Source organism: Tachysurus vachellii, chromosome 1 (assembly GCF_030014155.1).
Source record: "Tachysurus vachellii isolate PV-2020 chromosome 1, HZAU_Pvac_v1, whole genome shotgun sequence".
Classification (NCBI taxonomy): Eukaryota; Metazoa; Chordata; class Actinopteri; order Siluriformes; family Bagridae; genus Tachysurus; species Tachysurus vachellii.
In genome coordinates this window covers 23,565,724-23,587,223 of record NC_083460.1, presented here as the reverse complement: position 1 = coordinate 23,587,223, position 21,500 = coordinate 23,565,724, and the positions used below count along the sequence as shown (strand labels likewise).

The 21,500-nt window shown below is 38.2% G+C and overlaps 2 protein-coding genes across 2 annotated transcripts; one reads left to right on the top strand and one right to left on the bottom strand.

The window, feature by feature from the left end:
- Window positions 1–282: 282 nt before the first annotated feature.
- mrpl45 (mitochondrial ribosomal protein L45) lies at window positions 283–5,690 on the top strand. Its single transcript, XM_060878360.1, has 8 exons — window positions 283–399; window positions 1,292–1,487; window positions 1,740–1,857; window positions 2,107–2,205; window positions 3,620–3,668; window positions 3,805–3,954; window positions 4,028–4,201; window positions 5,517–5,690. The coding sequence occupies exons 1-8, from the start codon at window positions 337–339 to the stop codon at window positions 5,613–5,615; spliced, it is 948 nt and encodes a 315-aa protein (XP_060734343.1). The 5' UTR covers window positions 283–336; the 3' UTR covers window positions 5,616–5,690.
- Window positions 5,691–8,936: 3,246 nt separating this feature from the next.
- Window positions 8,937–20,213, bottom strand: gpr179 (G protein-coupled receptor 179). The gene is made up of 12 exons (XM_060880298.1): window positions 19,294–20,213; window positions 18,146–18,254; window positions 16,277–16,373; window positions 15,937–16,148; window positions 15,017–15,085; window positions 14,407–14,516; window positions 12,962–13,200; window positions 12,591–12,729; window positions 12,393–12,495; window positions 12,128–12,277; window positions 10,364–11,780; window positions 8,937–9,196 (listed from the first exon to the last, which is right to left on the bottom strand). The coding sequence occupies exons 1-12, from the start codon at window positions 20,211–20,213 to the stop codon at window positions 8,937–8,939; spliced, it is 3,825 nt and encodes a 1,274-aa protein (XP_060736281.1).
- Between the last annotated feature and the right edge of the window lie 1,287 nt (window positions 20,214–21,500).

Below are 21,500 nucleotides of genomic sequence, written 5' to 3'. Positions count from 1 at the left end.
CCATATTCCACCAAGTCAAGTTAAGAATTTATATATATGTGTGTGTATGTATATATATAGCTTCTGTCTGAAACAAAAAAAAATGTTGATGCATTTAATGTTGTTGATACTTACAGTGTAAAAGATTAAGATGAAAAAAACAGCCTTAACTTTAAAAGCATATGGGTGTGATGGGAAGGCGTTCACATGCTTTTGGCCAAGAGGTGTTTCAGGGTGTGTTACTCCAGCAATAAGCTCCAGCTTGTTCAATGAGAGATGTTCTCCCTGCCACCAAGCGGCGTTGCCTTTTTACTCAATAATAAAACCAAAGAAGAGGAAAGAGAAGAAGAGAAGAAAATGGCGACGTCCATCTCTAGGACGTTACAATTCCTTCATCAGCGCACATGCAACAATTTAAAGGTATGGAAATATATCATCATGTAATATTGGTGTAAAACGTATAATTGATTGTAATATACGGCGCTGTTTGACTATCGAGGCGAGAAAAGAAATCAGGAACAGCTGAGAAACATTTCTATAAGGTTTCTATAGTCAGTGTACAATATCAACATGGGCTGATTTCATAAAGCAACTTTAGCAGATGTAGATTTATATATAGTAAGCGCTGTAGTGAGAGCAAAAACCACTCCCTAGATAGCATAAGGGAAAAAAAACAACAAAAAGTTAAGAAGCTTTTATTGTCATTTTAACCATATGTAGCTGTCACAGTACACAGTGACATGAGACGTTTCTCCAGGATCATGGTGCTACTGTACATAGAACAAAGACAGGGCTAAGGACTTAGTAAGTAGTCCTAAGGTACATAAAGTACATCTGTGCAACCTGGTGCAAACAGTGCAGGACAAAAGACAGTGCAGGACAAAAGACAAAAAGACGCAGACAGTGCAGGACAAATCAGAAAGACAGTGCAGGACAAAAAATACAAGACATTACACAAGACAATAAACAGAAACAGCACAGACCAGTGTAAATACTTTGCTCAATCTATATTGCGTGTGCAGAAATACTGGAATAAAAAAGGAGGAATCAAGCTCAAGATGTGTGATACGACATTATTACTCTTACACAATTACGTGTACATTCTCCAGGTAGGATACATTGCTGAACATGTACTGGTTTGTGCAGGTCTTTAAGGTATCCAGGTAGCAGCATATACAGTAGATCTAAACATGTACAATACATCAGGATTGAAGGATGACTGAAGATCAGGCAGGTTTGGAAGACCAGAGGTATTGATGCAGTGTGATGATGTATCGGTGTCTCATGGTGTGATCTATCTGTATGCATGCAGTGTGTTGGGCCTTTCCTGGATGTACCATGGCAGCAGGCTGCTCTGGTTTCTGTTCGCACCAAGAAGCGTTACTTCATCCCTCCGGCTGTGGGGCTGAAGGACAAGTCCCACGCTGAGCAGGAGGCGAGGGCACGAGCTGCAGGAGTGGTCATCAGACAGGAGTACATGGAGAGACCCATCAACATCTCATGCACGGGTATGCATTGTTTTCAGGACACGCCGATCAGTGTTTTAAATGAAAATAATCCAAATTTAATTACAAGCTGAATCTTGGACATCACTGAAGATTACTCATTAAATAAAAATACAGATTTTCAAGTCATAGAAACTCAATTTTTCCTTTAATGGTGGTTTTTGTTTGTCCCTTTTCACTATCTATCTCTGAATAATTCTGTATTTTTTTTTGGTTTTAATCTAAGCATTATGTTTCTGCTTTGCACCGTGATAGCCGGAGTCTTCGATCCATACATCCCTCCTGAGGGCGACGCTCGACTCTCGTCTCTGTCCAAAGAGGGTCTGAAACAGCGCACAGAGCAGCTGCGACAGAGTGCTGCCTCACAGCTGGCGTAAGAAAACCTTCACAGTTTGTACATTTTAACCTGCTGCTGCATTTTCCTTCTCAGTATCAGTAGAGATGGAAAACAAGTCGGAAGCTCTGCAGCACCTGGGATTTGACTCTGACTTATTCAGATAACTTTGCTTTAACTTGTCAGCCTTGAATAAATGAGATTTGATGCTTGTGTGGGTTAAATTTCTAGATCACGAAATTTGAAACAGCTAATGTGTCTAAATTTTGTGGGATTTTCTTTGTTAAGGTTACGCAAAATAAAAGAGCACGACCCAGAGTTTTCTACTAAAGAGTTTGCCATGCGAGCTCAGGAAATCTTCATCGAGGCTCATTTGGCGCTAACACGGTAAGACACATCGGTCCATTTTTGTTTTTTTATGTTTACTTATTTGTTTAAAGCCTTGTGAGTGTTAAAGAAACGTCCACCACTCTGTCAAACACAAGATGCCAAACCAACACAAATATAGTTCACGTGGTTGAAAAACCAATTCACTGAAAGGTAAAGGACATGTTTGTTTTTAGGCTTGGTCGACTTTAGCTAGATGAACTTTGACCTGTGAATTTGTGAATCAGCTGTGGCACGTGAGCTTACATGGTTCATGGTAAAAGAGCTCACAAGGGCAAAAAGTCTCAGGAGTAGTGAGGAGGACTTTCAAGTTTCTTTAGCAAAGGAGAAAATGTCTGAAAGGTGAAGAGGGAGAAGGATTGTGTTGTATACAATATTTAATAATTATAGTGAGTTAATAAAATGCTACAGATTAGATCATGTAGGGATTATTTTTGTGGCTAATCATATATTAGAGATAACATCTCATCTCTGATACAATGCAGAAATGACATATACATTTGGTATGATATGCTATGTCATTTACAGATACACTAAAGTCTCTGAAACAGAGCCGAAATGCCATAGCGGCAGAACTGATATAATTTGGCGCTATGACATTTCTGCTCTGTGTCGGAGATGTTTACATTTGTTACATTTATTACATTTATAACATACACATGTTAGCGCATCGCTAATATGATCGGTCACAGACGTAATCCCTACACGATATAGTCTCAAATATCTTAACATAGAGACAAAGCTTTTTCAAGACCAGATTTTAAAAGCGCATTTCTATTTATTTATTAATTAATTTATTTATTTATTATTAGACAACCAATCACAGTCTTCAAAAGAATGTCATACCTAGTAACAGGTTAAACTCCGCCGCCTCTCTAAGATAAAAGTTGTATTTTCTTGCTCATTGTTGCTCTGAGATAGATCCTTATTCACTCTTAAGATAAGATTCCTAGTTAGAAAATTTTAAGCTAAATTAGGGGCTCATTCTGAGATCATTCTTCGTGCCTTTATGAACACAGGCCCTGGTTCTTTGCGTCACTGTGTAGTAGAAGCGCTACAGGAGATGGATGGATGGTGGGATTTGGATTGTAGTCAGTAAATATATGCTTTTTTTTGTGTGGCAAAATATATTTCCCCTTCCTTCTTGCTAGGATTTTAGCTGATTTTAACAATCTCCGATTGTGTTTTATGAGTAATTCAGACTGTATTCATTAAGTTTTAAGTTTCTAAGTACATCCGAGTCATATCAAAGAGGCAGACGTTCTGAATCGATACCTGTGATTACTGGAAAAAGCAACATTTTTCCCCTCAGTGTCATTATTCTCCTGATCCAGTCTTTTACTCTCATCCAGAGCTGGTTGTGTGTGAGTATGAGTCAAATACAAAGTCATATTTAATTTCTTCACTCTTACAGGTTCAACAAAGAGAAACTTCATTCTCTGGTAACGGAAAGGTGTTACCCTGTACGTAAACTGCCTTTATTATATTGTTCATTACATGCAAAAGTGATTCATTCATAAGCTTTAGATGTTTGTAACGTTTTCAGACCGCACCTTTAAATTGTCTGTCAGATTGTCACAAGTTTGCTCTGTGCTGTAGGAGATGGTTCGAGGAAACAGGTTAAAAACACTGCGCTGGCGCTTTGTAGAGTCTCTGGAGCCGCCACGGTTGGTCCATGCCAGATGCCCGGACATGATCAGTAAGGGCAATCTGTACGGTCAAGTGACGATCCGCATGCACTCAAGACAGGTGAGTAAAATAAGCAAAAGTTTGTGTCACTTTACTCAAGATTAAAGTGCTTTATTAGACTTTTTTTTTCCAGACTTTGGCAATCTATGACCGATTCGGCCGTATGATGCTGGGCGATGAAGAGGAGCCTAGGGATGTCCTGGAGTACTTAGTGATGGAGAGACATCTGGTCAATCCGTATGGCCTCTGGAGACTACATGGCAAGATTGTCCCAGCATGGGCACCACCTAAGGAACCCATCCTTAAGGTTTGTAGTAGAAGTATTACAGTGTAGTAGAGGTGAACTGTTTCTCTTTTGCGTTGTGAGCGCAAGATTAAATGATATCCTTTTAGCAAGGAAGTAGTAAATGTGTTCATTTTCTTGGAATATTTTATCAGACCTGAAGATGAACAGGAACAATTTTCATATAATTATATATATATATGATATTGACCATATATGGCTAGCAGACGGCACCTGATTGGACGGCAAACTTTTGTTAAAATTGTTAAACATGATGCTGAGTACTGTTGAGTACGTACTGAACTTAAATATATAGCTGATGTTTGTTAACATATAAATATTTATAAGACATCAATATAACAGTTTACAAGGCAGCATGTACAGGATTATTGTGTCGTTTATAACTTTAACCGCGCACAACAATGGAATTAGTTTTGATGTCGAAGTTTAAGTAAAACTTTAAGGACAACCTCGAGTATTTAAAGCATTAGTATATAACATTACAGCATCCTTTTGTTAATGTTAGTTGCTCCATGTAGGTTAGTCTGCAATAAAAGTCTGTGCAGATGCAAGATGTTTGTAATTATTTTCTGTATTTATTACCGCGTGAACGTTAGCTGTTGTTAGCTTGTAGTTAGTCTCGTACATCACGCCCATGAACTATTGGCTGAACCGTTGATGCATGTGGAACACAAAATTGGAAAGACTTCAGGAGTTTTTAAGTTGTCATCTGATTCTACAGGATTTCCAGGAAACCTGTCACTTTTTTTTTGTTTGTTTGTTTTTATGGCCCGTCTGTGACTCTTTACTTCCTTTGTGGAAAAGGAAGTTGTCATGTTTGCAACTGTGATGATAAGTGATTATGTGGATCAGCTAAATGCTGGATTTTCCAAAAGATGTGAAGTTCATGGTATAGACTCATTAATTTGCACGACTTTCTTAAATGAACAATCGCTTTACGTATCAGTCAGATGACCACTTGGGCGGTCCTTGGTCAGTTAAAGCTGCGATTGAGTCCAGACCTTCTGTTGTTAATCTGAAGGTCTGTCTACAAGAGACTAGGTATCATGTTCCTGAACTAACAGAGAGCACAGGGACCGGGTGTGTGATTAATTTGCATTACGTATGTAGCTGTTACTGTTGATACTATTTGTCCATGTTAAAGCTTCATGCCTGTGGTTGTGGCAGGATAAGTCCAAAAACCTCTGGTAGCTAATGAACGTTACTTTTCATAAAAAAAAAAAAGTTACATCCTGCATCTTTAATGTTTGTCATTACTGTTGTTGTGTTACTCTTGACATTAGTTCAGCCACACTAATTCCTGCTTATCTTTCCACAGACTGTTATTTTGCCAGGCCCAAAGCTTAAACCTGAAGAAGAGTTTGAGTCTCTTAATTATGAGGTTCCAAAGCCCAAGGCAGTGCAATGGCATAAATAAGCCAGAGGGTGGGGTGTTCAGTCGTCTTTGTACAGATTTCATTAATGACTTGTGAAATAAACTAGTGTTCCTGAACCTGTTTGGCCCTCTGTGTTCTTATTCTAATATATATATATATATATATATATATATATATATATATATATATATATATATATATATATATATATATATATATATATATATATACACACCACATATATATATTTATATATTTATTTTAACCTAGGGATTTTATGCACACTGTACATTGAATCACATTTCAAAATCACAGCATTTCTCTGTTGCTTCTGTGTGACATTTATTTTATGTCTTGGTCCACGCTGCACAAACAATGATGGGTGAGGTGTTACACATCATGTCCAGTGTCATAGAGTACACTGGAAAGTCAAAATAAACATCAACAAGCTCACAGTTAACCTATATTAGGTTTGAACATGTAACAAATTAAAAGACCCTTGAAATTTTTATCCAAAGTCACTTGATTGTTATGGCCTTGTGTATATTGTATATCTTGTCTATATTACTAAAAATCCTATATTTAGACTTAAGAACAGAGGTGGGAGTAAGTTACATGTGCAAGTCACAAGTAAGTCTCAAGTCATCAATGTCAAGTCGAGTCTTTTTTTAATATTTGTCAAGTAAGTCTCAAATTTGCGACTTAAGTCTGACTAGAGTCAAGTCATATGACTTGAGTCCCCCATCTCTGCTTAAGACCTATATTTAGTCTCATTTTATGCATATTTATGATGCTTAAAAGCAAGATAAATTCATATAATCCAATAAAAATGGTGATTGTCTTTGAATCAAACGAGCAAGCAACCTACATTTACGGCTACATTACATCTACATTAGCCTTTGACTTGAAACATGCGATTGTTTGGAATCAACAAACTGAAACACAAAGACAGTAATGTAGGACCAAATAGGAAAATGTTCCTTAATAGTAGAAGGACGATAACCAGGATCAAATTTTTAGTGAGTAATGTGGCGTAAAGGCTAATATTTACTCCATCAAGTTGGTTACTAATGTTATACGTATTCTTAGTAAAAATAAACACTAACTACAATTATAAATATTTAAGTATAACAGTTATAGATATTTGTACACTATCTTTTTTTTAAGTATCATTGCTATGTCAGTTCATCAAAATATGTGAGTATACCTCTCAAAAAAAGGAGCTAAACTCTAGTATTGTGAATAAAACATAATGGGTGATTAATGCATTGATCAGGCTGTATAGAGTAAATTTTGCCATCACATTATCAGCATGTCATAGTTTCCGTATTGAAATTGATATCTGGTTATGCAATGTACAGTATGGCTGAAAGTGAGGTACACTATATGGCTGAAGGAGTTCTCACAAGAAAATATGATCATATAACCCAGATTTTATCATCTGTACACTGGCTACCTGTTAAAATAAATGTACATTATCATCTAGTGCTTGCTAATATTATAAACAACAGCTAAGCTAATTTCTCTCCACTTGCTTCTCTTTTTCTACCCATCCTGAGGCATCTAGAGAAATACCAGCTCCAGTTGTGTTCTGCTTCATGTAGTACTTGGACATTCAAAGAGAAGATGCCAACTCCATGTGGTCTTTGAGGACAACAACCTCCTAACCACTACACAATTATCGGACTGTATATGACTGTAGTAAGTACATTATTCATAATCACACCCTCTACAGTCACCCAAATGAGGATGAGGTTCCCTTTTGAGTCTGGTTCCTCTCAAGGTTTCTTCCATTTCCATCTAAGGAAGTTTTTCCTCACCACAGTCACCACATTCACCACGGTCACCTCAGACTTGGGGATAAATACAAATACATTTAAATATACACTCACCGGCCACTTTATTAGGTACACCTTACTAGTACTGTTGTGGTCTTCTGCTGCTGTAGCCCATCCACCTCAAGGTTCGACTTGTTGTGCATTTAGAGATGCTCTTCTGCATACCTCGGTTGTAACGAGTGGTTATTTGAGTTACTGTTGCCTTTCTATCAGCTCGAACCAGTCTGGCCATTCTCCTCTGACCTCTGGCATCAACAAGGCATTTGTGCCCAAGAACTGCCGCTCACTGGATATTTTCTCTTTTTCAGACCATTCTCTGTAAACCCTAGAGATGGTTCTGCGTGAAAATCCCAGTAGATCAGCAGTTTCTGAAATACTCAGACCTGCCCGTCTGGCACCAACAACCATGCCACGTTCAAAGTCTCTTAAATCACCTTTCTTCCCCATTCTGACGCTCGGTTTGAACTGCAGCAGATTGTCTTGACCATGTCTACATGCCTAAATGCATTGAGTTGCTGCCATGTGATTAGAAATTAGATTAGAAATTAGGCTGATTAGAAATTTGCATTAACAAGCAGTTGGACAGGTGTACCAAATAAAGTGGCTGGTGAGTGTAAGTCAAATAATAATCTTAAATGTCCATTGGAAAGCCCAGATTAAGGAAAGCCCACATACAGGTGTGATGGTCAGGTGTGATGTATAGTGCTTTTAAGCGCTATATAAATAAATTTAATTGAATTAAATTGAATTGAATTTAGGGGGGCACGGTGGCTTAGTGGTTAGCACGTTCGCCTCACACCTCCAGGGTTGGGGGTTCGATTCTCGCCTCCTCCTTGTGTGTGTGGAGTTTGCATGTTCTCCCCGTGCCTCAGGGGTTTCCTCCGGGTACTCCAGTTTCCTCCCCCGGTCCAAAGACATGCATGTTAGGTTGATTGGCATCTCTGGAAAATTGTCCGTAGTGTGTGATTGTGTGAGTGAATGAGAGTGTGTGTGCCCTGCGATGGGCTGGCACTCCGTCCAGGGTGTATCCTGCCTTGATGCCCGATGACACTTGAGACACTTGATGCACAGGCTCCCCGTGACCCGAGGTAGTTCGGATAAGCGGTAGAAAATGAGAGAGAGAGCGTGAGAGTGAATTGAATCTGACCATCACACCTGTATGTGTGCTTTCCTTAATCTGCCACAAAGCTGGACACACACAAGAGTGTTTTTGTATGCTGTGCATAACAATTTCCTGTCACTCGAACTAAGCGGCCCAAAACTGTTCCAACACGACAATGCCGCTGCACACAAAACACAGTTCATTTAGACATTGTGTGTAAAGGTTGGAATGGAGGAACTTGACTGTCCCGTACAGAGCCCTGACCTCAAACCCACTGAACAGCTGTGAGAGTTCATTTGGGTAGCTGATTTGCAGTGGACTAGTACAGTATTTCATTTGGACACATACTTTAGTGAATAACTAGTGGCTTTAATTAAATTTACGTTTCTAAAACAAATCACACATCCACCTTAGCCTCGAGTTTACACGTCAGGTGGAAAGATAAAGGCCTCTGCTGCTGATTCTGCATCACTTCCTTCTTCTGCTATTGGTTCTTCCCATGTGAATATGTCTGGGTTATTATCATACAGGGTAATGGATGCTTGTGATCCTGCTTTTATTTCCCATGGACACAATGCATCACATCGAGTCAGAGGACGATTAACCCTTGCCCCTTGTGCAGTATGTGCACTGGTATCTTTGTCCATCTTCTCGCTGATGCTGTTTTTTCTAATTGCTGGACCTTCAGAGTCATTTACCAAAGTGGAAACATCTCTATGGACACTTTCTTGCATTGTGGATGTTCCTGAGACCTCTAATTCCCAAGGACATATATGTGCTTGAAGGTCATTTTGACTTTGAGCTGGTTCGGTTTTCCATGGACAAATATCAGAATAAGAAGTTTGGTTGTTTTGGATTTGATTCCCAGGCTCACCTGTATGCATTGGATCAACATTAACATGAGGAGTTATTTGTTTCTGTGTTGATTTCTCTGGCTGTTCACTGTCCAGTTTAATGTTTTCCCAAAGACAAATTTTGGCATGCACACTTTCTTTTTTTAGGACTGAGGCATCTACTTCCTTTTTTATGGTAATACCTTTTGACCTCTTAGAAGCCTCTCCTTCCTGGGAACAGCTATCTGTTTTGTTAGTTGTGGATACTTGTGAAGGCAATACCATGTTGTCTTCTCCTTGTCTTGGTTGCTGAGATGCTTCCTCTAATTCCAATAAATGGACTTCTTTCTCCATGGGAGGGGCTTCGGGTAAATCCCATGGACAGCTTATTAGTTGTTTAGTCAGTGGATATGGCATTGCTTTAGTTTTCTTGACATCAGCTCTTGGTTTTTCAGCATCTGTTTTAGAAAACTTTTCTGATTTCCATTGGCATGAAAATCCCTCAGGAAAATCCCATGGGAATTTTTTCATAGCCACAGGACTGATAAGCTGTTTTCTTAAGAGACGCTGTGGACTGGGCATAGTTAGACTTTTTGAATCGCTGCCCCTTAATGTTTCCGAGCATTTTTCAAGTGTGGCATTGAATTTCCAGGGATATACATCAACACACATTGTCTCTGGATTTCTGTGTGTGTCAGTTGTTTCCCATGGGCAGATATCAGTTCGGAGTACCTCTTGTTTTTCCAGACTCTGCATCTTTGTGTCTGGATGGGCATGTACATAAATAACTCTCTCAGTTGGTTGTGCTGCCTCAGAAACTGATTTGGCAGAATCTTGTTTAGCATTGTAAAGGAACCCTTCTGCCTCTGTATGGCTCTGATGTTGCTTGGTGCCTATCTCAGATTTACTGTTGCTGCATGATGTTCTTGATGTCTTTCCTAGGGATGCCCATGTACAAATATCCTTGTCCCCTGTTGTTATTTGCATTTGCTTGCTGTCTGATTCACAATTCGAACCATCATCAGCATACAAATCTTTAGGCTGTAATAGATCTTGCTGCTTCACTTCCCATGGGCAAATATCAGCGATGCTGCTTTGCCGATAAGTTGGTTTTGGAACATCCCATCTACACACTGTTGATCTTGGAGCAGACAAAAAAGCTCTATCTTGGTGCCAGGACACTTTGGTTCTCTCAATACTAGAAGCCGGACAAAGACTGTGCTTGCTGCAGTTCTGACTATGTGTTATATTTTTACACATCATGTCTTTAAACTCCCACTGGTGAGTATGTTGTGGGGCATTGCATATGGAGTTCCTGTCTGGGGATTCACTTATTGCTGTCTGTTTCACAAGGCGAGGTTTTGAATCACCACATGTCCTAGAACGTATTGGTGTTTGTGGTGTATTTTTCACTGACTTTATTGCATTGCTTAGAGTCATTGATCTGGTCTGTTGTGATGAAACCTCTTCTTTGCCAAGTTTGTTTTTATTGCTATATTTGCTATTCCTTTTTTTAGCCACCACGCTCCTTGCTAAAAGGACAGTCTGGGTAGTAGAATGGAAAGAGAAACCACAGTGGGCCATTGGCTTGGCAAAGGAATATGGTGATCCTGGAGCACTTGAGGAGATTGGAGGTTTTGGCCTTGGAGATTCAACATCTGAGTCTAGACCGCTCTCTACCTTTGCCACAGGAGAAGAAGAGGAGGGCAGGGAAGACGCAAATTCCCAGGGGCAAACATATAGTAGTGCAGGGGGTGATGTAACCTTTGGTGTTAAGGTTTCATGCTCAGAGACTTGTTTTTGGTTTGGCATGTTTGAGTCTGTAGGCTGTTCTTTAATCTCAGCCTTATCAAACAACTTATCTTTTAGGCTTGTTTTAAAAACATCTGATGCATTCACTGTGTTCTTAGTTGGAGAAAGAGGATAATGATCCCTGTGCTTTTCTGTAAAGCTAAATGATTTCTGAACCCGGGTGGGCAGTGGATGTAGAAAGTTGTTGTCTACAGCTAGGTTTTGAGCACTCAATGACTTGCAGAAAAGTGGTGCTGTGTCGATGGACTCTGTCTCAGAGGCCCTCTTTGTCATGCAGATATTTAATGAAGGATTTATCAATGAGGAATCCTTCAGTGCCACACACCTTTGTGTCTCTGGTGATGGCAGCTTTGCTGTCTCATTCCTTATAATGACATGGGTGCTTTCAGACGTTGCCAGGCAAGACGCAGACCTTTTTTGTTGTCCTCCAGCTCCTGAAGTATCCTTATTTTTACGGCTACCCTGCCGACTCGTGCTCTCTGGGATCTCAGCTATTCGTCTAATAAGGGACCGGCCAAGCAGGAGGCGAGAGCTGCGTTTTTTTTGTAGGTGTGGGTTCTTGTTTTCCATTTTCTTGGTCTTATGGACTTCCAACTGAGCATAAAGTTTCTTCAGCTCACCCTGATGCCAAAAAAGATAGAGATAAAGACAATTAAGTTTCATAGGTAGAAGGTAGAAATTAAGAAAAGAGAAAGAAGCTGAAGAAGATGTCAAGCTTCAGCAATTGTACAAGCAAACTGATGTTGCTGAAATTAGTTGAAAACATTTATAGTCTTATAATGTTTCTTATCACAAAGACATTGTTTTATTTAAAGAGTAATTTCTATTGTATACTATATTAAAATGAGGTGTAGATTAGCACTGTGAGAAACTTTGAAAGTATATTATATGTTGTATGTTGCTCATTTGCAAGTGATTAGCATGCTTTGTCTTGACCTGTGTGCTGTTTTAGGGTCAAGGGCATTTACCCGAATGTCATCAGGGTCCAGGTTGTGGTCACTCCAGCAGGCGGATGTAAAACTATTATTCAGATGTAAACATGAACGTGGTAGTTCCACTTCATCCTCATACATCTCTGAAGCAATATCCTCTTTTATGAGCTGAGATATGTGAAGGAACTGTAATAACATTGAACTGATCTTGATTTTGATCTCAAAACAGATTCCTCAGAACAAGTACTAAAATCTGTGGTATATAAACATAACTAAAAGGTTTTACTTAAATAGGATGTACCTTAGGAAAAAACAGCAGGCCAAGTGTTACACCGATTGTGAAATGTATGTGGAAAAAGAACAGCAAGAGCATCCAGTCAGGGTGTAGAGATGGCTTTACGAATCTGAGAGTGGAAGAAATACATGACACAGTTCAAGTCGTTGCTATATTTGCTTGGTTTTGTTGATTGAGCACATCAGTATGACCTTGAAACATCACCTGAGAAGATGAAACACAGTGGAGAAAAGCAGTTCGTTGTGGATGGCGATGCCCATGTAGCGAGGCTCGTGGAAGGCAGAGGGCACAGACTTCACCGCGCTACTGAGGGAGCTCCCCCAGCACAAGAACAGCAGCTCCGCTAAGAACCAAATATTCAAATTAAAACACTTATAACCAATTATTTTGAATAAACATTTTGTTATAAATAAATAATTTCACTTTATTTTTGTTGAAAACCCATCTTCTGACAAGGTCCTTATTATTCTCCTTAAAAATTCAAATACTTCTATATGACTCAGGGCCTCTAATAAAAGTAATAAATAAGTAATGGTATAAAAAGCTCTATTGTGCATAATCCAGACTTCACCTACCGATAGCCATCATGTAATCCCACCGGTCCAAATCACACACCTTGAAACTCTGCCCATCTGCAGTGGTTAATGTAATTAACTGAGGGATGTTGCGGTCCTGGTTTTGAAGGACCCCCACAGTCCAAGCACACAAAAACCATTTCACAGTTAGCACCATCACTCCCAGCATCTTGAGCACACTGGTACTGGACATGTAGGGAACTCTCTGGGCAGTGCATGAGAGGAATGCATTCAGAATCCTGTGGAGGGGAATGATAGCTGTCATTATTTTATCTGTATTTATTTGAAGGAAAGATACAACAAGCACACTTTTCAAGCAATGATTTAGTTTTTATTTTGCCAGTCTTTGTTTCGCAGAACTGCTTGGCAAGGTCTTGGCATCGAATCGACCAATTTCTGTAACATTTGTGGTTTCAATTCAAAACTTTCAAATTCGTCCACACTGAAACGTCAACAATCTGATCAAATCAGTTTTATTCCACTGAAATAAAAGGGTTCAGGTCAGGGCTCTGGGCAGTCTTTCAAATGGTGGCTGGTCTGCTTTGCATCATTATACTGAAGAAAGTTTCACTTAATAGCCTTGGTCTGTACCAAGGCTACTTCTGTACACTTCTCACCAACACCAATGTAGGAAAAACAACTCCAGATAGCTCTGTGTTCATTGATTCAGTTTTGAATATGGTTTGTGCTCTAGTTGCATCTGGTCACTCCTACTGACGATGAATAATCCTTGCTGTGGCTTTTTTGTGACAATTATCCTGCCCAGTCTCCTCTGGTCCTTCTCCCTAAAGTCCTTTAGCTTTGAACATGTTTTCATGATCTGCTGAATAGACAGACAATGCTAGACATTCTCTCAAAACATCTTTGTGATTTTTGGAATTCATTTTATCTAGAAAATAATTTAGAGTGCAAATATGTAGTCAGTTAACTTCAAGCTTATAGGCTTCCCTAGCAGAGTAAACACATTGTGTAATTCATTAACTATATATATATATATATATATATATATATATATATATATATATATATATATATATATATATATAATTATATATTATATATATAATTAACTATATATATATATATATATATATATATATATATATATATATATATATATATATATATATATATATATATAATTAACTATATATATATATATATATATATATATATATATATATATATAATTAACTATATATATATATATATATATATATATATATATATATATATATATATATATATATATATATATATATATATATATATATATATATATATATAGTTAATGGCTATAGTTAATATCAATAGTCATATCATATATGCCTACTATATATATAACTACTATCTACAGCCAAAAAATTAACTGAAACTTCCAGAACATTTTCTCTGAACACAGAAATCTTGAATGCAATGGTGATTATCAAGTTGGCAATACAGACCTGTACATTTTCAGAGTGACAGTGCCGTAGACAATGGCAAAGCCGAGCAAACGGACCCAACGCAACAGGATGCAGCGGAATGTGCTGGGTTTGAAATATATTATCAAAACCTGTAAACAGAGATGTTGATACAAAGTTTACCAAAAATGTCTCCTTACAACTTGGGAAAAACATCTACGTAACTGCTTTTCTTGAAAAAAGAAAGAAAATGAAAGTCTAATGCCATTCTTAATATGTGCACAGAGAGCCACTAAACTAATACACTAATAGTTTCAATAGAATGATGTGGTTGTATTGTTTTCCAGCCAAGTAATTTAAAACCTTGGTTATGTCTTGTTTTTATTATTATTATTATTATTATTATTATTATTATTATTATTATTATTAATTGTTGTTGTTGCTGCTGTTGGTATTAATAGCATATAAAAAGACATTTTGTACTCTAGAGTTTTATCCAAGTGCAAATAAGCACAGTGCATAATTAATGTAAACTGAGGTGATGGAATTCTGAATTTACAAATTATGCTCTATTATGCTTTAATATCACTCTATAATAAACTCAATATCATTAAGCTATAATCTAATAATATGTATTTATTATCACACTCACAGGAAAGTAAAGAAGCAGAGACCCGAAGAGAATAATCTCCAGCAACAGGAGACCAGATGCTCGAATTGGCTGCAGTTTAAAAGAAGCGAAAATATAAGAGTCAGATGAAAAATAGAATAAAGAGACAAAAAAAATTATCATTTATTTTGTGCATAATTCAAAGGAAAGTCAGAAGGTCATGAGTTTGAGTCTCAGGTCCACCAAATCTACCACTGCTGGGCCCCTGAGCAAGGCCCTAAGCTTCAACTGAAGGAAAGGGGTGTCTGCTAAATGCCAGAAATGTAAATGTAAATAAGGGCTTTCCACAAACTTTGTCTAGCATATCTGTGTACTCTGTAGAATTACAGTTGCCTCCACTGAGAGGTTATACTTGTTCCAGCATGACAATGCTCCTATACACAAAAAGAGCTACATGAAGACATGGTCTGTTAAGGCTGGAGTGGAAGAACTTCACTGACCTGCACAGAGCACCTTTGGGATGAACTGGAACACAGATGGCACCCCAGACCTCCTTACACTTACAACATAAGTGATTAATTTTAACCCTGACTTATCCTGCAGCCATACTCATAAATCTAGTGGAAAATCTAGTCTAGTGAAGTTAGACTGGAGGTTATTATACATCAACAAGGCACACAATGAGAAAGATGTGTATAAAAAGGAATATACGAGTGAATGATGGACAGGTGTCCACAAACTGGAAAGCTGGAACAAGTTAGAGCCTCTTAGTTCCAGTAAACGGAAGGTGAATACTGCAACATACAAAGATATTCTAGACAATTGTGTGTTTCCAACTTAGTGGCAAAGGTTTGTGGAAAACCACACAAGGGTGTGATGTTCAGGTGTCTATGTAACTTTATCATATTTAACATTTTAAATGACTTTTTTTTGGAAAGAGCAAGAGATGACTTATTACTTACTCTTGTCCTCTGGCATTGGTATACTCTCAGCATGCTGATAAGCACAAGTGCCATGAAGAAGCTGTGCACAGTTAGCAGCACTGCTCTCAGATGCCAGTCCTCCTGAACCCAGCATGGGGAGCCATCCTGACACTGCTTACAGCCCGGCCAGCATGGCACACATACAGGAATCACTGGGTAGCAGCCGTGGGAACTACTGGAACTATCATCCACTGTTTCATCAACACAGAATCACAGAGTGCACCAGAGTCAAATTACCAGCAGAACATTTTGTTATTTTTATTGATATTTTAAAATTATTCTACATTTGATCTTGTATTGTTTGGACAAAAGGCCATACGTTGATCTTCTGTGACAGCTGGCAGACTGTAGTATCCCTCTTTACATCGGCAGCAGTACTGGCCAAGACGAAACCCCTGCCTAGGAATCGGCTGACACTAGGTACGGGAGAGGCAAGAGAGACAGCGAGAGGCTGAGAGAACCATAACCTATTGATCTATTGGTCTAAAACAGATATCATTGTAGCTGTATTCTGGTAAAATAGGCATGTAGATATCCAACTTGATATCTCAATGCTTAAAACTTAGATATTTAAACCCTTGCTAACTAAAAGTGATTTCCTTCAAATGAGAATGTCAAGCTTTGATCAAGTGAGATATCTATTAATACATTCTTTATTGAAACAGACAGAAGCCTAAACTAAGCATTTTCCTTTTCTTTTCACTTTTCTTTCCCATATAACTACAGAATTATCTGCTATTCAAGGCTTAAATTTGCATCCTGTTTTAATAGAAAATAAAAGATTGAACAACTGCTTCCACACCTGGAATATATGATAAGTCCAATGTGTGTGTGTGTGTGTGTGAGAGAGAGTGCTTTGTTGTAATTACATAAGCAGACTCATCTCTCAGACTCAGATTTATCAGCGTTTAAAAGCCCCCATAAAAGTTGTTTTATTCTAAATGGTATAATGCCTAATGGTAAAAAGCTAATGCCTATTTTAATGGCTTTTTTTTTTTTTTAACCAGGAAACTAACCACCACCTCACATACAATTAAGTTCCATAAAAAAATACATAAAACTTATTTTATTATTTACGGGATTATTATTTACAGGAATGAAATGATGTATATTTAATACAGTTACTGTTCATAATGCCATTTTCTCCATCAAAGAAGAGACTAGTGATAAGAGGTGGTTAAAAAGCTTAAGAAATCTTTGACATAGAGAAATACAGTATATCATAATCCACTTAAACTAGCTTGTGATTACACATACAGTACAATTTAATCTTAATGGAGCAGTTTCTAATCTGTATCATTATGTATTTTTACTGAAACTGACCAAAATGAAGTAGTTTTAATCTGATCATGTATTACTGAAATGATGATTATGTAAAATTCTAATATTTTCTATATGGTTTACCTTTCTAGATCTAATCATTTTTAATTCTGAATTGTTGCTTCATAATCTTGGTCTATTTTTTTAATTCAGTGTGTTGTAGTACCAAACACACTTCTATACAGAAATCCAAGTGTTTGTCCTACTAGGACATAAAAAATATATATATGACACTATTATACAGGATTGTTATGGGAATTTTAGTTTGTTTTTTTCTGTGCAGAAGTGCGTTAGGGAAAAGGATATTGACATCACCAGATTTACGCTGGAATAAATCCCCCAGATTATCCCTGTACCACCCAGTGCAAAGCTCTTTAAATAGTAGGCCTGAGTGAGTCAGAGACAGATGGGGAGTTATGAGAGAGCCTTAGAGTGATAGACTGAAAGAGCAACTGATAAGAGGGAAAAATGGCACACGGGAAATTGCTATAGTGAGAAACCAAAAGCAAACCCAGATAGTCTGAGTGAAAATGTACACTCTAGGAAAGCAACAAGGACATTTTAAACACAATGCATACAGTAACATAATGTTGTAGTCTCTGCTCTATAGCTGCTGTATCTAAAAATGTTAAATGTTTAAAATGTTAAACTATTAGAAATGTGTGAAATAAAAAATAGGGAAAAAGTGGACTAATTGTAATAGACATTTATTTTCCAGAATAATCACAATCTAGCTGCATGGTTTTATTAATTAAATTGCAGAGGTTGGCATCATACACATCTATGTCCCTCCCCAGCTACTTTTGGACCTACTTAAATTGACTATATAAGTGTTAATTGCATTGATTGGTGATTGCAGAGAATTTACCTCCATGCTCGTACGGTTACACTGATGTGTGTCAGCAAACCAGAAATCTCCAGTGGAACACTGGTTTACATCAAAATCCTGGATATTCACATCTACACGGATCACACCTCTACCAACAGAACCGATAAAACAGAAAGACCAGTGTTTATTGTGAGGTCAGGTAATGCCTTTAATTGATAGTTGTGTTGTGAGGATGTAATATACCATTGGAAAAAAAGAAGGGAAAGAAAATCGAGGGTTTGATCTGGGTAAATCAGGAGGTTTTCACACTGGGCATTTTTGCTGTGGTCTGAATCTGAGTGTGATTATTCCTGATGTCTGGTATTGGTCTGGTTTCAGACTCACTTGATTCTATCAAACCCTGGTGCATTTACAGTCATTTTACATTGTTACAAATATGCATAGAGAACACAATGGATCTCACCATTATTTATTTATTTATTTTATTTTGCTGCTATTATGTGCAGCAGAGAACCACACCTCTTCTGTGTCCAACAAGGTCTTCCTGCCAGTCACGGTACATATCTGTTGTGGAAACTAATGATCTCATAAGCAAAAATACATGCAACGGTTACTTTACTTTCTGAACAAGTGCAGACCTAAGTAATAGTTGCATTCACATTCATGGGAATCATGACAGAGCAACCAAACTCACACCACCTCCTACAAGTAGTCTCAGCTTTGGTACCATGGTGCACTTCCTAGTCCACATGACATCTCTGTGCATTAACAATTTTCATGCAAACAATGCTCTGTTTCAGAACAAACTCCCAGTGTGAAAGCCCCTAACAGTTAATTATGTTAAGTTTATTACTTGAACATTTAATTGAAAATTTGATAAATGACAGCCATGGTAGATTTTGGTCATGCTGATGTTTTTTGACTGTAGATATTTCTAAACTTAAGATTTCTTTTAGCATTTGTGAATCATTTAATATATTAAGACCAACAACATACAAAAGCATTCAATAGTTCTACAGGTGTCTAACTGTTCTTAGCAGATTTCTACTTGCAACCCTTTCTGATGAGGAAATACTACTCTAGCGTTCCACATAAAACCCCACAAATGACAGATTAGCTAAAGAGTGCTTAAGAGAATGAGATGAGAGTGTAGGGTCTTGGAAAACTGAGACAGAACCTTGACTAACCTGAACTCAGGACTGAGGTCTGGCTTTAGCCCATGAAAAGGCATAGAAAGTGTAAGCAGCCATCCAGGCAGGTAACGTTCTTCCTTACACTCCAAGAATGGGGCCTCACCCCACTGCAGTCCACTGCTGTTAGTTACATAGGTGCCCCCATGTGCCCACTTCGGTGTGTCCAAGGTGCTGAGGTCATTTAGCAGGACCTGTTTTGACAGGCTAGGAAAATACGGGGTGTTGGACTTTAGTAAGGTAAACCAGCTCTGATTAAGGCCATGGGGCAATAAGTGAAGTTTTTCCCAGGTCAAAGTGAGGTCCTGTAGGTAGATGTCCTGAGATGAGCCCTTAGAGGCCCAGAGCACTAACTGTGGATGAGGTGCTGTAGGATCAGCATCAAAGCTTAGCAGAGCATTTCTTACCAGACCAGGACTTTCACCAACAAGCAAGGAGCGGCTCAGTGCATGGTACCACTCTATGTCCTCTCTTACGCTTGTCTCCCTTAGTTCACTTGCCTGAAAGATAAGATTGAGGAAGTTCACTGTGTTAGTCAAGGACACAGTAGGCTGGTAGAGGAGGTCTTTGAGGTCTTGCGGGATAGCACCAGGCTGAGCAGTCAACTGGAAAGAATTCTGGCATCTTGAGGAACTCAGGAGAGAGGCATCACCGGTATATAGGTAATTTTCAGGCTCATACCAGGCTTGCTCTTCTTCTACTGCTACTTGAGGATTTGTGCTTACACTTGGAGGCTGCGTACTACCAGCAAGCTCCTCTACTTCTGTGGAGTTTAAATTGGAGGTGGATGGAGTGGGTTCCTTGATTGAAGACATCCTGGGGTCAAAATTGCTGCTTAGCTGGGCAGAGAGCAGGGAAGAAAGGAGAAGCAAAACAAGGAGTTTGTCCGGGAAGGTTAGCTTCATATAGAGCCACATCTTTCTACTACAGTCGATGCAATTTGTCTTCGAAAAAGTAAAAACTTTGGAACCCTGCCAAGCTGCTGCTTACCTAGAGATGCTTGACCATCTCTGGTATTTGAAGTTACTACTCCAAGGCATACAGGTAAAAATGTCTGTAGCAGTTTTGGTTGGTATTTAAGAGTCTACACCCTTTTTTATCTGTTGTCAGTGGTCGTCTCCTACATTGACACACACACACACATGCAATTAACTTACCACTATTGATATAATAAAAATAATTGGTCCATTGTTTATTGTCCACTCTCAAAATCTGCAGCTTCAGTGATGCACAAGTGTGATGAGTACAAACAACCAGCCAAGTGGTGAGGAGTCTTTAGCAGGATACAGAGACAGACAGTATGGCAGAGAGAAGTGTAAAGTCCCCCATCTCACATCCGTTTTGCTGTGTTGTGTGATTCAACACTCATTTGATCATCAACTCCCCTGCCTCTCGCTTATGCTGTCTATCACTCACATCTCTCCGAGTATTCAGGGTGATTTAGAGTTGCAGTGTGTGATTGGGCAAGTGCACAGGAAGGTAATCCTGATTATTATGGTATGAAGCAATATTTCACCCTGCTCTGGATTAATCCACCATTCTCAACAGATTGAGTGGTCTTTTACTTTGGTTGATGAGTTTGTTTATGTTTGTTTAATACCGAAATCTAATTTGATCTTTAAATAAAATAGGAAAATAATGTCATGATTATAACACTAGACTGTTTTTGTTTCAGTACTGAATTAAATCCAGTGAATGTTGCAACTGTGCAGATTCTCCCTAAACCAAGAAATAATCATGCTCATGTATCAACGTGTGCAAATGTATATCCCTGAAAATGTATAAAAGCTGTCTGTTTTTCTTTTCCTCCAGAAAGATCTGTTTGAGTACAGCAGCATCATCTGGTTCTCCAGGATATTGCAGGAGGCATATAAACTAAAGCAAGATGTGAAGGTGTCAAAGCTGACAAAAACAAATTTAATGAAAAACTACACCTCGAAAATAGAAGTATATATAAATGGTGTGTTTAATGCTGTTTACAGAGCATGTGCCACAAAATGAATGTTTGCGTGTATTCAGATGAATTAGGATGGTTTTTGAATTCCAACATTGTCAAAGATTTCTTTCCATATAAAACAAACACATGACACAGTGTTTCTTAAGGTGTTTACTACCTTAAAAATGTTTATACTATATTATAAAGAAACATGGTTTATGTTAAGACTGATAGCTAATTAGTACAGTAACAAAACAACAGATTTTTT

What these genes read in the sequence shown, in the direction of transcription:
- mrpl45 (XM_060878360.1), top strand. Translation starts at nt 337, where the DNA reads ATGGCGACGTCCATCTCTAGGACGTTACAATTCCTTCATCAGCGCACA. An exon ending in GCTCATTTGGCGCTAACACG is followed by an intron (nt 2,206 to 3,619) that starts GTAAGACACATC and finishes TCACTCTTACAG; the next exon opens with GTTCAACAAAGAGAAACTTC. An exon ending in TAACGGAAAGGTGTTACCCT is followed by an intron (nt 3,669 to 3,804) that starts GTACGTAAACTG and finishes TCTGTGCTGTAG; the next exon opens with GAGATGGTTCGAGGAAACAG.
- gpr179 (XM_060880298.1), bottom strand. Translation starts at nt 20,213, where the DNA reads ATGTGGCTCTATATGAAGCTAACCTTCCCGGACAAACTCCTTGTTTTG. An exon ending in CTCTGCTTCTTTACTTTCCT is followed by an intron (nt 14,517 to 15,016) that starts GTGAGTGTGATA and finishes CTCTGTTTACAG; the next exon opens with GTTTTGATAATATATTTCAA. An exon ending in TGGACCCTGATGACATTCGG is followed by an intron (nt 11,781 to 12,127) that starts GTAAATGCCCTT and finishes TTTTGGCATCAG; the next exon opens with GGTGAGCTGAAGAAACTTTA.